The following is a 14,642-nucleotide window of genomic DNA, read 5'->3' on the forward strand; positions in this document are numbered from 1 at the left end:
TATCTACTGATATTTTATCACGGATATTTGATGTTTCTATTAAGCAAGATAACTCAGTACCCCTGTACTGTATCATGGCTTTCATTGATAAGAATAAACTTAGTCCATTGGGAGACCGTTAGTGTTTGCTGTTCTTTTGTTTTATTATTATTGCCTGTGTGGCAGTGATTTTCAGAAATAACCTGAGGTTGAGCTCATTACCCAAGATTCTAATAACTAGCTTTTTACATTTTTAAAACAAAGATTCCATTTGTTTTTAAAATGTATTCTTCCAATCATAAGAGCACCTTGGATTACGTAAAACAGTTAATGCAGACAAAAAATTTCTACATCTGCTCATACTCTAAGCAGACAAAAAACATCAGCATGCACATAAATCTGGTATTTGGTCAGGTTTGGGGTAATTGCTAAATTCTAAATCTGGCTCATTTATGTCACTTTCCTGGGGTGTCATGCATCCTCTAGTTATGTGTATATCTTCATTAAAAATGCAATCTATTCAAAATGCTTCCCACATTCAATCTTGCTGTACTTCTACTTAACAATTTATTTGCATAAATTGGGTATTAGTCTTATTACTGATTGAGGAGGCCATGGCAACCCACTCAGTGTTCTTGCCTGGAGAATCCCACGAACAGAGGAGCCTGGCAGGCTACAGTTCATGGGGCCACAGAGTCAGACGCAACTTAGCACACACACTTATTACTGATTATTCAGCTTGTCAGCATCCAGGGTATGGCCACTTCATTCATGGAGTAAGTATAACTGTCTCACACTGTCGACATAATATAAGTAGAAAAATACAATGTGAGTCATCATCACACAGGCATGAGTCACAGGCCAAATAACCTTTCATAAAAGAAAAGAAACAGGACAGAGTAAAACTGAGCTGATAGGAACATTCCATTAACCTCATCATCTCTTTCCCTGCTTTGCTCTGTGGAAAGACCCAGTGAAGAGTCTGAAGACATCTACCAACGTGGAAAGGCAACAGGATGCAATTAACACCATGTATTGTTTAACTAGCTTACTCTGTGGAAGAAGATGTCTAAAAGGGTTTAACTTCAGTATAAAATTCTAGCAACTACAGTTTTAATTGCATACCAACTGTAAAATATTTCTCTCATTGTCTAAATAAAAAGAAAGCTATAATATATGCTGTGTGTTTATTTCTGGGCTGTTATTAACCTTTAAGAATCTTTTCTAGGATAAAAGCCTCTTTCTCCAGCAAACACATCTTGAGATTGGGACTTAATCTAAAATCCTAACTTCTATCATAGACCTTGTTGAAACTTCAATCCCTGTCATGTTAATAAAAGCATCTTGAACCATATTTCAGATGCAGGACTTTTAGCACTTTTCTTTTTTAATTTGAAGATAAAAAATAATAATTTTTAGGAGTCAGAAAAATGAAAAGCTACCTCTTTCCAACACACAAACACATATGTAAAACACATACACACACACATACACACACAAATATGCAACCTGATTACTCAACATGTCATCGCAAATGCAAGCAAAAACTGGGTTGCTGTTTCCATAGCAATGACTTTCTGTGGTTTAACTCTGCTGGGAATTTGACCAAATCCCCAGCAGCAGGAGAAAAGCATCAGCAAACATTCTGTACCATATGGCAAATGCCAACAAATCAATGAGGGGAAAAATAGTTTTATTTTCTCTTCCTTTCTACCCAAAGGAATACCTTTGTGGGGAGCTGTTTGAAGAAGCATACAGATTTCATTTGTCACTCTGCACCTAACTCAAAATGTTAAAATACCTGGTTTCTTCCTTTGGAGATTAAAAGACCTGTTGGTACTCAGCCAGGCTCTGCAGCATACGCATGCCCAGAATGACATTAGACACGGACAAGAACTGCAGGCATCTTCCTGTGACTATCAAATCATTCATCCTAAAGGAAAACTCAATCTGCAGAGTTACCTCTTGAGAATGAACGAGAATGGAATTTTATTCTCATTTGCTTCTGAAGCCATGCTCATCCTAGATGCTGTGTGTGTGTGCATGTGTGCAAGCTTGTTTGTGCACGCATGAAACTTTTTAGTCCTACCAATGGTCCAATGATTAAAGTAAGAGTTGGTAACAGGAAAGAGTAAATATGGTCCTTTTCATTTTTTTTTTAGTTCCACCTATCCTGTATCTGGAAGGATCTTCTAAATATCACATTAGAGGCAATCTAGTTCAAGAACCTTAAATTCCCTCTTTAGTATATCTTCGTAAGGCCAAAAATTGTAATCAACACATAATATGCAATTAATACCCAATGAAAATGGTTGTCTCAGAAAGAGTAAACACCTTCAGTGATGAGGAACACATTACTTTCCAAGGAGCCTGTTCAGTTTTGAACAATTCTCAATGTTAAACAGTTTCTAATGTTGAACTGAAAATTATTTCCTTTTTACGTGAACCATTGGCCTCAAAATTTATATCAATTTCGAACTTCCAAATTAAGCCCAGTACCTTCATATGACAGCACCTCCCCAAGCTGAGGCCAGCCTGAGTCTCCTGCCTTCTATCCTGTACAGTCCAATAGTAACCCATCTCCCCTTACTCATCAGTGGTGCTATTTCCATTCTCCCCCTACCCAACCTCGTTCACCTCTAGAAGCAGGTTATTTTGGCAATAACTTTATTTGCTAATGTAAAGTAGATCATTAGCATTAATTAAGGGTATCCAACAAAAATGCCATCAGATGGGGACTTCCCAATGATTAAGACTCCAAACTTCCAATGGAGGGAGTATGGGTTCGATCCCTAAAAGTGAAAGTGTTAGTCACTCAGTCATGTCTGACTCTTTGCGACCCCATGGACTGTAGCCTACCAGGCTCCTCTATCCATGGAACTCTCCAGGCAAGAATACTGGAGTGGGTTGCCATTCTCTTCTCCAGGGGATCTTCCCAACTCAGGGATCAAATGCTGGTTTCCTGCACTGCACGCAGATTCTTTAACATCTGAGTCACAAGTGAAGTCAGGGAAATAAGATCCCACATGCCTCAGAAGTATGGCCAGAAACTAAATAAATTAACAAAATAAAATAGCCTATTCTCAAGCTCTCCTGAAAATATAATGTCATCAGGGGTCCAGCAGGTAATTCAACTGTGTGAAGCATCTTCAGATAAGGCCACTGGGCGTGGTGACAACTGTGGCGACTTGGAGAATGAGTTCCCAGTCTAAGAATCCAAATAGATGCTGTACACACACACACACACACACACACACACACACACACACACACACACCAAGGTCTGTAGAGTTCTAATCCTTGGCCTAAATTATTCTGATGTGCTGTGCTACATTAAGTTGCTTCAGTCATGTTCAATTCTTTGCAACCCCATGGACTGTAGCCCACCAGTCTCCTCTGTCCATGGAATTCTTCAGGGAAGAATACTGGAGTGGGGTGCCTCTTCTTTCTCCAAAATTACTCTGATACAAAATATTAAATTAATAGGGTACATATAAAAATTTGAGAACTTAAAGAATTGTCCCTGATGAACCTGGGAGAGAGGGCGAAGCAGTCATTTACACCATCAGACCACCGTGGCTGGCGATCCTGGAAATTTAGCCAGTCAACTCATCATTTTCTCATTTTTAAGTATCTTTTATCAGGTAAGCTTGTCTGACAGTGGAAAGAATAAGGCACAGACTGTCAGGAACAAGCAGTCATGATTGAAAACTAATCACTTTTTTAAAGTTAGTCTGGATAAAAGATAAGGACCAATTACCATGGAGTATTAAGAAGTATCAGATAGCATCACCAACTCAATGGACATGAACTTGAGGAAACTCTGGGAGACAGTGGAGGACAGTGAAGCCTGGCGCACTGTGGTCCAAGGGGTCACAGAGAATCGGACACAACTTGGAGACTGAATAACAACATTAAGGCTCACACTCTTCATTTCTACACTCCAGTAACTCTTTCTTTTGCTAAGATTTAAAATGATTCTTTTTTCTTTTTTTAACACATAAGCTGTACTCTCTTTTGGTTTTAAAGTTCTAGTGATACCCTCTGAAGTACACACAGCTGCCTCTTCCTGTTAACTACATGGGCAGGCACCTCAGGAGCCAACTAGCTTAGGACCCAGCCCTCATCTGTGGTGATAGCTCAGGGAAGGTGGTTGCTCTGTGCATGTTTCGAACAAAGGAGGTGATGTCATCTACAAAATGTTGATCTAGTCACCATGAGCTCCAGAGCAGAGGGCATGGGACCGAACAAAAACAAAAACAACCTATGGCTGATTCATGTTGAGGTTTGACAGAAAATAACGAAAATCTGTAAAGCAATTACCCTTCAAAAAATAATTAATTAAAACAAAAAACAAAGAAAACTCAAACTTTATCTCAGATTGGTGAAAAGGTATCATTATTTTGTGAACACATGTCTCATAGTTGCAAGCATTTGGTTAGTGAGCTGGAGAAGGGAGTGGCAACCCACTCCAGAATTCTTGCCTGGAGAATGCCATGGACAGAGGAGCCTGGTGGGCTACAGTCTACAGGGTTGCAAGAATCAGACACAACTGCGCGACGAAGCACACACACAGTCGGCAATGAATGGCCTTGAAGCTGGAGTTTTCCATGGGCAACCTCCTCTACAGCAGTAACCTCCGGACTTCGCCTCACTTGACTGTTTAATTATCGAATCATTCATGACTTTCAGCATTGTTTCTACAATCCACATTAGCGTTCTACATCCACATACAAATACTCATTCTCTGAAAAGAGTAAATAAATTTTTAGGGCTTCCCTGGTGGCTTAGTGGCAAAGAATCTGCCCATCAGGACCTCAGCTCATTCCTGGGAACACAGCAGGGGGAGCCTGGGCAGAAGCCGGAGGCCTGGAACCCACTTGGCTAAGTTGCTGCTCCTATTCTGTCTCCAGGACCTCCTTACAAGCAGTGAGGGAACCAGCCCAGTACACGGGCTCAATCCTTACTCCAGAAGGATCCCACATGCCACGGAGCAACTCAGCCCGTGTGCCACCGCTATTGAGTCTGTGCTCTGGAGCCCGGGAGCCACAAGTGCTGAGCCCACATGACCTAGACGCTGTGCTCTGCAACAAGAGAAGCCACCATATGGAGACGGCCACACGCCACAGCTGGAGAGTGGCCTCAGCTCGCTGCAACTAGAGAAAGCAGCCCGCAGAGCAACAAAGACCCAGCACAGCCAAAAATAAATAAATAAAATCATGTTAAAAAATAATAATAATTTCTTGCTTTTACCTCTGTCTGTCATTTTTGATCCAGTAGGCTTATCTGGGACGGTAAGATGGTCGACGTTGCTATTCAAGGAAGAAGTGTCATCACTCGACAGAGAGTTCAAAAATCCACTTTCTGATGCATCAGCGTTGTTTTTCAGGGCCCCGCGGCCGTTTGCCTCTGAGAGGGCAGGTGAGAGGAGCTGCACAGCACATGTCACAGGCTTTCCCATACCTTCAGCGGCAGATGAGCTGCTAACCATGTCAATCCAGGACTGTCTTTCTCTCGATATGGAGGAAGACAAACTGCTGGGAGTCTTTTTTATGTTTTCCATGGAAGAGAAAGAACGTGATGTTTCACTCAATTTGGGTGAAGACGAAGATGCCTGCTGTGCAGCCTATTTTTCACAAAGAAAACCAAAAGAGCATGAAATAAAGTATGATTAAGTCAACATTCTCTACTTTTCATTTTCAATGAAGGTAGGCCAGTGTTTCAAAAAGGGACCAATAATAAAAGAGTTGAAAGAAAATTAGATGGTGTTTAAACCTGTGTGATAGGCATGATGATGCCATTTTCCCAAATCAATTTGTATAACTTTGAATTCATGACTCTAGGATCTGAAAAAAATCTCTGTATCATGATTTACTCTGTTCTTCAGTGCTCTCCAGATACTTAAAAGACCTCTTTGGGGAATTCTCTGGAACACTGAAGGACACTTTGAGCAAAAAGTATATTACACTCTATCATTGAATTTTCACTGATTAGGCAAAAACTCTTAAGAAAGGTGATTAAAAGAAAGAAAAAGCTGGAGCCAAACAGGAAGCATAATAATGCGAAGTGAATGGAAGACCAGTGATGTAGACAAAACACATATGTTTATACTCTCAAATATTTTTCAGATATTCTTTAGCACATGACCAGTATCAGCTCATAACTACATAATTAGGTGAACTAATGTTAACTCATTCACTCTTCAATAATTTTAAAATGTCAATAAACTTTCTCCAAAAAAGACAAGAATACATATGCAGGGTCCTAATTCATTAAAGGAAACCAAGAACTATGAGAAATAGGTTGAAGATGTAGGGTCTTCTGAAAGCAGTTGTTGACATACAATTCAAGGGTGAATGACAACCTTGGTAAAATTTTCACCAGTCTTTCAATGCAACAACACCAATGTCCTCTCTTGGGAAGGACTTCATTTATTCTGACATTTTATGTTTATTATATATTGGCATTAAAACATATGCTTTCTTTTGGAAAATGGTAATGGTAGCTATTACCTTTTGTCTTTTCAGAGCTTTTTAAATGTTCTGCGTAGCAAAATAAAGATTTGGCGATTAGATGCTGGTCCTCCACTTTTAATTTTATCATTCAATAAAAATCCAAAAGTCTAAATACCAGTGCTCTGGGGTTACCCTATATCTCCAGTGGCAGATAAGACAGAGAAGTCTGTGTTATGGTTCTGTTCCATTACATCATTCTATGAGATACTGCTGTCAATTTCAAGCATTCAGAACTCCAAAGAAGTGGAGGAAGTGGTAGGGAGGAGACTGTTAGAGGGAAAAAGCCAAAAAAGCAAAGTAGGATCCTCTCCCCAAAAACTCAGAATGATTGCAACTAATTCAGGATAGTTGACTTTGCTCTAAATTAATATGTTCCCAAGAATTTTGCAGCTTCTAAGCTTTATGTTCTGATGGAAAAAATCAGTAAATATCCAATGAGTGCCTAGCTAGCTGCAAGCTAGACATGGGTTGTCAAATAAGCAATAAATAAATAAGCAGCATGCATTTTTAGTCACTCAGTCATGTCTAGCTCTTTGCAACTCTTTGTACTATAGCCCGCCAGGCTCCTCTGTCCATGGAATTTTCCAAGCAAGAATAGTGGAATGGATTTCCATTTCCTCCTCCAGGAGATCTTCCTAACATAGGGATGGAACCTGTGTCTCCTGCATTACAGGTGGGTTCTTTACCCACTGAGCCATGGCACTAAAGCATCTAGTTAAGATACTAAGTGAAAAAACTGGCTTAAAACTCAACATTCAGAAAACTAAGATCATGGCATCTGGTCCCATCACTTCATGGCAAATAGATGAGGAAACAATGGAAACAGTGACAGACTTTATTTTCCTGGGCTCCAAAATCACTACAGATGGTGACTGCAGCCATGAAATTCAAAGACACTTGCTCGTTGGAAGAAAAGCTATGACCAACCTAGACAGCATATTAAAAAAACAGAAACATTACTTTGCCATCAAAGGTCTGTCTAGTCAAAGCTGTGGTTTTTCCAGCAGTCATGTATGGATGTGAGAATTGGACCATAAAGAAAGCTGAGCACTGCAGAATTGATACTTTTGAACTGTGGTGTTGGAGAAGACTCTTGAGAGTTCCTTGGACTTCAAGGAGATCCAACCAGTCAATTTAAAGGAAATCAATCCTCAATATTCATTGTAAAGACTGAGGCTGAAGCTAAAGCTTCAGTACTTTGGCCACCTGATGTGAAGAACTGACTCATTGGAAAAGACCCTGATGCTGGGAAAGATTGATGGCAGAAGGAGATAACAGAAGAGGAGATGGTTGGATGGCATCACCAACTTGATGGATGTGAGTTTAAGCAAGGTCTAGGAGTGGTGATGGACTGCGAAGCCTGGTGTGCTACAGTCCATGGGGTCACAAAGAGTCAGACTGAGCGACTGAACTGAACTGCTTGAGGACACTAACTCATCACACACGTCTTCCTAATAACAACATGTTTGGCATGACATGAAAACTTTCCTTTCAGGAATGTCAATGAGCTTTCAAACTGGCTGCCTTCAACCACCTAGACCACTTAGCTGGGAGAGCCAAGATCTGCAATTCACTAAAAAACAACTACAACAACAAAAGGGAACCCTAGCGATCTGAAGGAGTTACTACACCCCCTACCAAACTGTCCAAATAAATGCCAAACCTTGTTTACTCTTTAACATGATCTACAGAATAAAGATTAACAAAAATACACATTCAGGCCCAGTGCTGACATGGTCCCCTATTGTGAGCTATTTTAGTCAAACTTGGCTTCAGTGTGATCAGTTTCCTTTTCTGAAAAGAGACCAAGCACAAGCTTTTCCTGTTGCTCCCGCTGATACTACTGTAATTTGATTGTAGCAAAATAAGCTATCTGTGCAAAAAGCTGTTGCTGCAGCATTTTTCATAAGCCTTTTTTGAACCTAAAAACTCTGCTTAAAAGAATGAAGGACGTAGTCAATGAGCATCAGAAATTTCTAGGAAATGTACTCTGTTGTGGTACTCCTCAAACACACAGCAAATGCTTCCAATCCATTTTTTCCAGCATCATGTAGCATTTATAAAGTTGATTTTTGAACAGAGAAAAGAAGGGTGAGGGGCAAAAGAGAATAAGAAAAGAACTAGAAAGAAGGACAAACAAATGAGAAAAAAAAATGATATGTACCAGGTCAGAAGGAATTTTCATTCAAAGACTGACACAAATCTAAAGTTTCCTGGAGTGCTGCCACATAGAATCAATAAGGGAATGAGCTTTGCAAACCCTGCAGTGCTAAACTCGGTTCATTATTTCTATGACTCTCTAGCTACCCATAACTACAAGTCAAACAGAGAACTTTTAGCTCACTGCCTTCTATGAACCATTCAAGCATCCATCCAAGGGCTAGCTCCTCCTGGAAGCCTTCACTGGTTGCCTCAGGGAGAGGCAGGCATCTTTACCTGGTTCTCCCATGCTTACTTCTATTATACCAGGTGGAATATAATTTTATTTGTCAACTATTACTGTAATTGTTGAACAACTTGTCCTCTTTTTTGGTGAGTTACTTGAGAGAAGGCTGTTTTTAATCATTTTTGCATCTCCATTTTTTTGCATTGGTGCCTGACATGAATAAATTAGTAGTTGGTAATAAACTAAAAGGGGTGCCCAGCTGGCTCAGCAGTAAAAAATTCACCTGTCAATGCAGGAGACTCAAAAGATGCGGTTCAATCCCTGGGCTGGGAAGACCGCTGGAGAAGGAAATGGCAACCACTCCAGTATTCTTGTCTGGGAAATCTCATGGACAAAAGAGCCTGGCAGGCTATAATCCATACACTCACAAAAGAGTCAGACATGACTTAGCGACCAAACAACAACAAATAAACTAACGCTACAAAGACTGGTCTAGACAGCCAGCTATGCTCAGTCTCAGGAGCACCCTGAGATTCTATGTAAAGTGCCTAATCCCAGGATCCAGAATTATTGGTTGCAATGCCAATAGTCCCACAAATGTCTTCATCATCTCAAACAAAATTATTTTATTTATTATTGATTAATAATTGCATTCTGTTTCACTTATTAGAGAACAATTGAGTTTTAAAATGCTATTTTTAAATGAGAAAATACAGGACATTTTTAAAATCTTAGTTTTCATGAGGAAACTACATGCTTTATTAAATAAAATAATCAATACTGGTTTTCCCCATTTTCTGTATAAGACACTTTTAATCACTGAAGAAGCTTAGTTAAAAAGCTGATTGGCTCTAAAATTCTTTCCTTTGAATTGTTTTTAAAGCACAAGCATGACATGGCAAAAAAGAGTTTAAAATGGCCACCCAAAGCCTATAATTAGAAAGGAGTGAGTCAGCGTATAAATCTTAAGCAACGTTAGTCAAAGTACATGAAAATACAAAAGTAATGCACAAATAATTTTAAATCCACTTTTTTTCATCCATACTATCTCCCGTACAAACATTTCTATTATTATATATAGTACACGTAATGAAAGATAGTGTCCTTTAGTAAACAATTGTGCAAGAGCTATCCTAGTAAGATTAAATTTGAATTTCTAGAACTGTTTTTACCCTTTTTGTGTTTAATCTCTGACCTCTTCCTCTGCCACTGGCCAATGAGCCACGATGTGCAGAGTTTGTTTCTACTTGTTGCTTCTTTGATTTGTTTTCATTGATTTTCCCCCCATCTTTTGGATATAAAGGAACTGTACTTCCGAAAAGTGTTGAAATATAAGGACTATGATGCCAAAATAATTTCCATGAGCTGCTTAAATCTGGGATGATAATATCTTCTCAGTTTCTCTCATATCTGATCCACCAATTGGTCTTCGAACTATGTTCAAAATCCAACCATTCTGTCTCTCAACTACACCCTGACCCCAATCCTCACTTCTCACACTAGATGACTGCACACTTTTCCTTAGATTTCTTTGCTTCTGGACTTTCTCCCTATGTCACAGGTCACTCCTACATGGCAGCCTGAGTGGTCCTTTCAAAATGGACATTGATCACATCACTTCTCCGCTCAAAATGCCCAAAGGCTGAGGAACTCAAAACATCAAAGTCCTTAATGGTCAGCAAAGTAATGTCTGCACTTTTTAATGCGCTGTCTAGACTCGTCATGGGTTTCCTTCCAGGGAGCAAGCATCTTTTAATTGCATGGCTGCAGTCACCATCTGCAGTGGTTTTGGAGCCCAAGAAAATAAACTCTGTCACTCCTTCCGCTTTTTCCCCTTCTATCTGCCATGAAGTGATGGGATGGGATGCCATGATCTTAGTTTTCTTAATGCTGAGTTTATATGCTCATAGTCTTACCTAATGTTATAGTAGGAGCCCAGGGAATGCTTGTTTCAATACAAATAGATGAAAGGATGGATGTGAGACCACTAAGTTAGGTCACTGAAATGGGAGCAGTGTTTAGAATGTTATTCCAAATGTCAATCAAATGTTATTCCTTAAAGTTCTAAGTTAAGCATTGTCTGGAAGACCACTAAGGCTAACATTATTTTTCTGAAGGAATGTATTAGAAATAGATAAATGTTGAACAGTTAGATTTTATGTTCCTTAGAAACAGAATGTGTTGCTGCTGCTCACATATATCCCAGGCAGATTTTGTTTTTGTTTTCTCTTGTTTCTGAAAAGCAGACATGCTAGACACTTGGTTAAAACAACACTTAAGCTTTTTATTTAAACAGATGAAATTTTTAAAATTATGGTAACGTTTGTACAGAGCAGGAGCAAATATTGTTTTGGCTGAATCTGGCATAGGCTAGCCATGACTGAGCTATCTAAGCCTAGACAAGTAAAGAAGACAAAATAAAACCAAACTCCCAAACACCCAAATCTTTCCCAAGTTCTTGTTTTTTGTTTTTTAATTTTGGGGTAATGAACTTTTATTTTGGAATGATGAATTCATGAGTATAAAATAAATACTATTCTAGAAAATTATTTCAAAAATGATAAAATCTTGAATTAAAATTTTAATTCTATGTTCAATCATTTTGATTTCCATAAACAGTAAGATTTCAGCACCAGACCAGTTTGGACCTATGCTTCTCACGGGTGAAACCACATTTCACAAAGAGCATAAGGAATATTACAGGGTCTTTGAGTAAATAAGAGATTTCTATTCATGTTTATTCTTCTTGAGGAGGCCCCACAGGATGGATAATGGAAAAGACATCCATTTATTTACAGAGAAATTAAAAATGGAAAGCTTTTTGGCAGGCTTAAGATAGATGGGACTCTGTAGGTTTCACTTTGGAAGATCCTTTGTGAAAATCACCACCCATGATTTTTTGAAACCCACAAAACAGCAAAAAGGAACTGACCTCATTATATTTCAGACTCATTAATTTTATATGCTATAAAGTGATTTAAAAGCTCAAAGATCATTAAAAATTTGTTACAAATATTTTCCAAGTTTAATTTTTTAAAAGTGTTGTCTGGTAACTTGATCCTGCTTAAATGCTTATTCAGGCTTCCCAGGTGGCTCAGTGGTAAAGAACCCACCTGCCAATGCAGGAGTTGTCAGATACTAGAGTTTGGTCCCTGGGTTGGGAAGATTCCCTGAAGGAGGGCATGTCAGTCCACTCCAGTGTCTTTGCCTGGAGAATTGTATGAACAGAGAAGCCTGGTGGGCTATAGTCCATAGGGTTGCAAAGAGTCGGACATGACTGAAGTGACTTTATCATGCGTATGCTTATTCATCCATTTAATATTTATTGAGAACCACTACCTAAATAGTACTTGGAGAGCAAAGATGTCAAATCAGTCAATCTTAAAGGAAATCAACCCTGAATATTCACTGGAAGGACTGATGCTGACGGTGAAGCTCCAATACTTTGGCCATCTGATGAGAAGAGCCAACTCAGTGGAAAAGACCCTGATGCTGGGAAAGACTGAGGGCAAAAGGAGAAGGGGGCAGCAGAGGATGAGACAGTCAGACAGCATCACCGACTGAATGGACATGAATTTGAGCAAAGTCTGGGAGATGGTGAAGGGCAGGGAAGCTTGGCGTGCTGCAGTCCATGCGGTTGCAAAGAGTCGGGCACGACTGAGTGACTGAACAACAACAATAAATCATCATACGATGCAACTGACCCTTCATCTAAGATGGCAATGTGGTTGCTTTTACATTCACCACGTAGAGTTCTAGATCCCTTAAAAAGCTCTTTGTAAACTCCAATACTTTGGCCACCTGATGCAAAGAGCTGACTCATTTGAAAAGACCCTGATGCTGGGAAAGATTGAAGGCAGGAGAAGGGGATAGCAGAGGATGAGATGGTTGGATGGCATCACCGACTCCATGGACATGAGTTTAAGTAAACCCCAGGAGTTGGTGATGGACAGGGAGGCCTGGTGCACTGCAGTCCATGGGGTCACAAAGAGTTGGACACAACTGAGCGTCTGAACTGAACTGAATCTGTGATATAGTTTGCCATTTATAAAACTTAAAATCACAATATTTTAGAACTAAAATAATTCATAAGAGATAGAGAAGGAGAGACACAGAGAGAAAGAGACAAAGACGAAAAGAAACTAAACAAAAATATAAGCTTCTCCATTAAGCCAACAAGGCTGACTTTAGAAGAGGATTCAGTCTACATCAAGGGAAAGCTAAGAATATATTAAGAAAGACTATATTGTATGTCTAGTTCAAAAATTGGTCTACATTTTATCATAGTCAACATTTAATTTTATTTATATCTTGCTTAACTTTGGCTAATCCTATTTAATAGAAGTTTTAAATAAACATTCATTCAACAAACATTTATTTCTGGTCTTGACTGCTAGCCAAATACATTAGAAATGCGACCATAATTCTCCGCTGACAGCAGATAAAAGCAGTAGAACTCATTATTTAAATATTAACACCTTTAACTCAGGAACTGGCAAAATGCAAATAAAGATTAAAAACCTTATCCCACAAAATATAAAATTCTGGCAGAAGAGTTTTGGTTGGCAAAGGAGGTGCTGTAACCTATGAGAACTTATACTTACTGGGGTCTATGGATGGACGAGTGTCATGGTCCTATGGAAAAGGCATGTACTATAAAGCTATAGGGGGCTTTCCAAGTGGCGCTAGTGGTAAAGAATCCCCCTGCCAAGGCTGGAGACGTAAGAGATGTGGGTTCCATCCCTGGGTCAGAAGATCCCCTGGAGAAGGAAATGGCAACCCACTCCAGCATTCTTGCCTGGAGAATTCTATGGACAGAAGAGCCTGGTGGGCTACAGTCCATGGGGTCTCAAAGAGTCAGGCATGAGTGAGTGACTAACACTTTCACTTTCATAGTCTTAATGTCCATCAATAACCTGAACTTACACTGGATGCTTCCAAAGTTTTGGACTGCTCTCTAGGGAACATACCGAATCATTCCAAAGGCAGAGTTAATGCGCTAACCCCACTCTTGGCTTCCAGCTCTCTTTTGGATTCTAAATTTCTCCTCATGGTCTTGCCTTCACCCCCTTTACATTCATTTAATATCACTACAAGGCCTGCACCTAGGAAAGGCATTTTCAGCTCTTTCTGAGAACAAGTAGGGTATAAATAGATGTTATAAAATAAATCTTTGCAAGCATCGGCCTATTACCTAGAAGCCCTCTGCATTAGCATGAATCCTCTGGGCACAATACATTTGTGGGTCACAAACAAATGCACCAAATTTGTCATACCAATGGGTTGCTATGGCACCCTGGGAATTGCACTTGCTTTTTGGCAATACCTTTATTTAGCCTGCTCTAAAAATGTATCAGTCAAGGTAGTTTCTACCCAGTTGGAAGGAATGACATTCACACGTTTGATCGATGAGCAACAGGCTAATTTGGTACCTACCGAAGGAGAGAGACTCTCTGCAGAGTGATGAAGGGGTGGCGTCTGGACCGCTATTTCAGGATCTTCCTGTTCACTCTCACTGTAGCATTCTAGAACAAAAAGGAAAATGCTGAATGTTTCAACCCTGTCATCACTCATTCCATAATGCATGAGCAGAGGTTCTTCTCCATCTGGCTATTGCAATTCCAATCCAATTCAGAAAGTCCTCATCTAGTGGGCTACCTGATACATAAGAGTTTGTCTCTGTTAGGGTTTCTGCCCTCAAAGAGTGTCCACTAGGCAGAAAGAAGTCTAATCATAGCTCAGGGAAAATAAAACTAATTCCT

At 39.6% G+C, this 14,642-nt stretch overlaps 1 protein-coding gene across 1 annotated transcript in view; it reads right to left on the reverse strand.

Annotated features, from left to right (window-relative positions):
- The window catches only part of IPCEF1 (interaction protein for cytohesin exchange factors 1), a 78,979-nt gene that overhangs the window by 19,563 nt on the left and 44,774 nt on the right, over positions 1 to 14,642 (reverse strand). The window contains exons 7-8 of the mRNA XM_018053520.1: positions 14,317 to 14,405; positions 5,233 to 5,605 (exon numbers count right to left, since the gene is read on the reverse strand). Of these exons, the coding sequence (XP_017909009.1) occupies positions 5,233 to 5,605; positions 14,317 to 14,405 (462 nt within the window). The remainder of the gene's footprint in view (positions 1 to 5,232; positions 5,606 to 14,316; positions 14,406 to 14,642) is intronic.

This window comes from Capra hircus, chromosome 9 (genome assembly GCF_001704415.2).
Source record: "Capra hircus breed San Clemente chromosome 9, ASM170441v1, whole genome shotgun sequence".
Taxonomy (NCBI): domain Eukaryota; kingdom Metazoa; phylum Chordata; class Mammalia; order Artiodactyla; family Bovidae; genus Capra; species Capra hircus.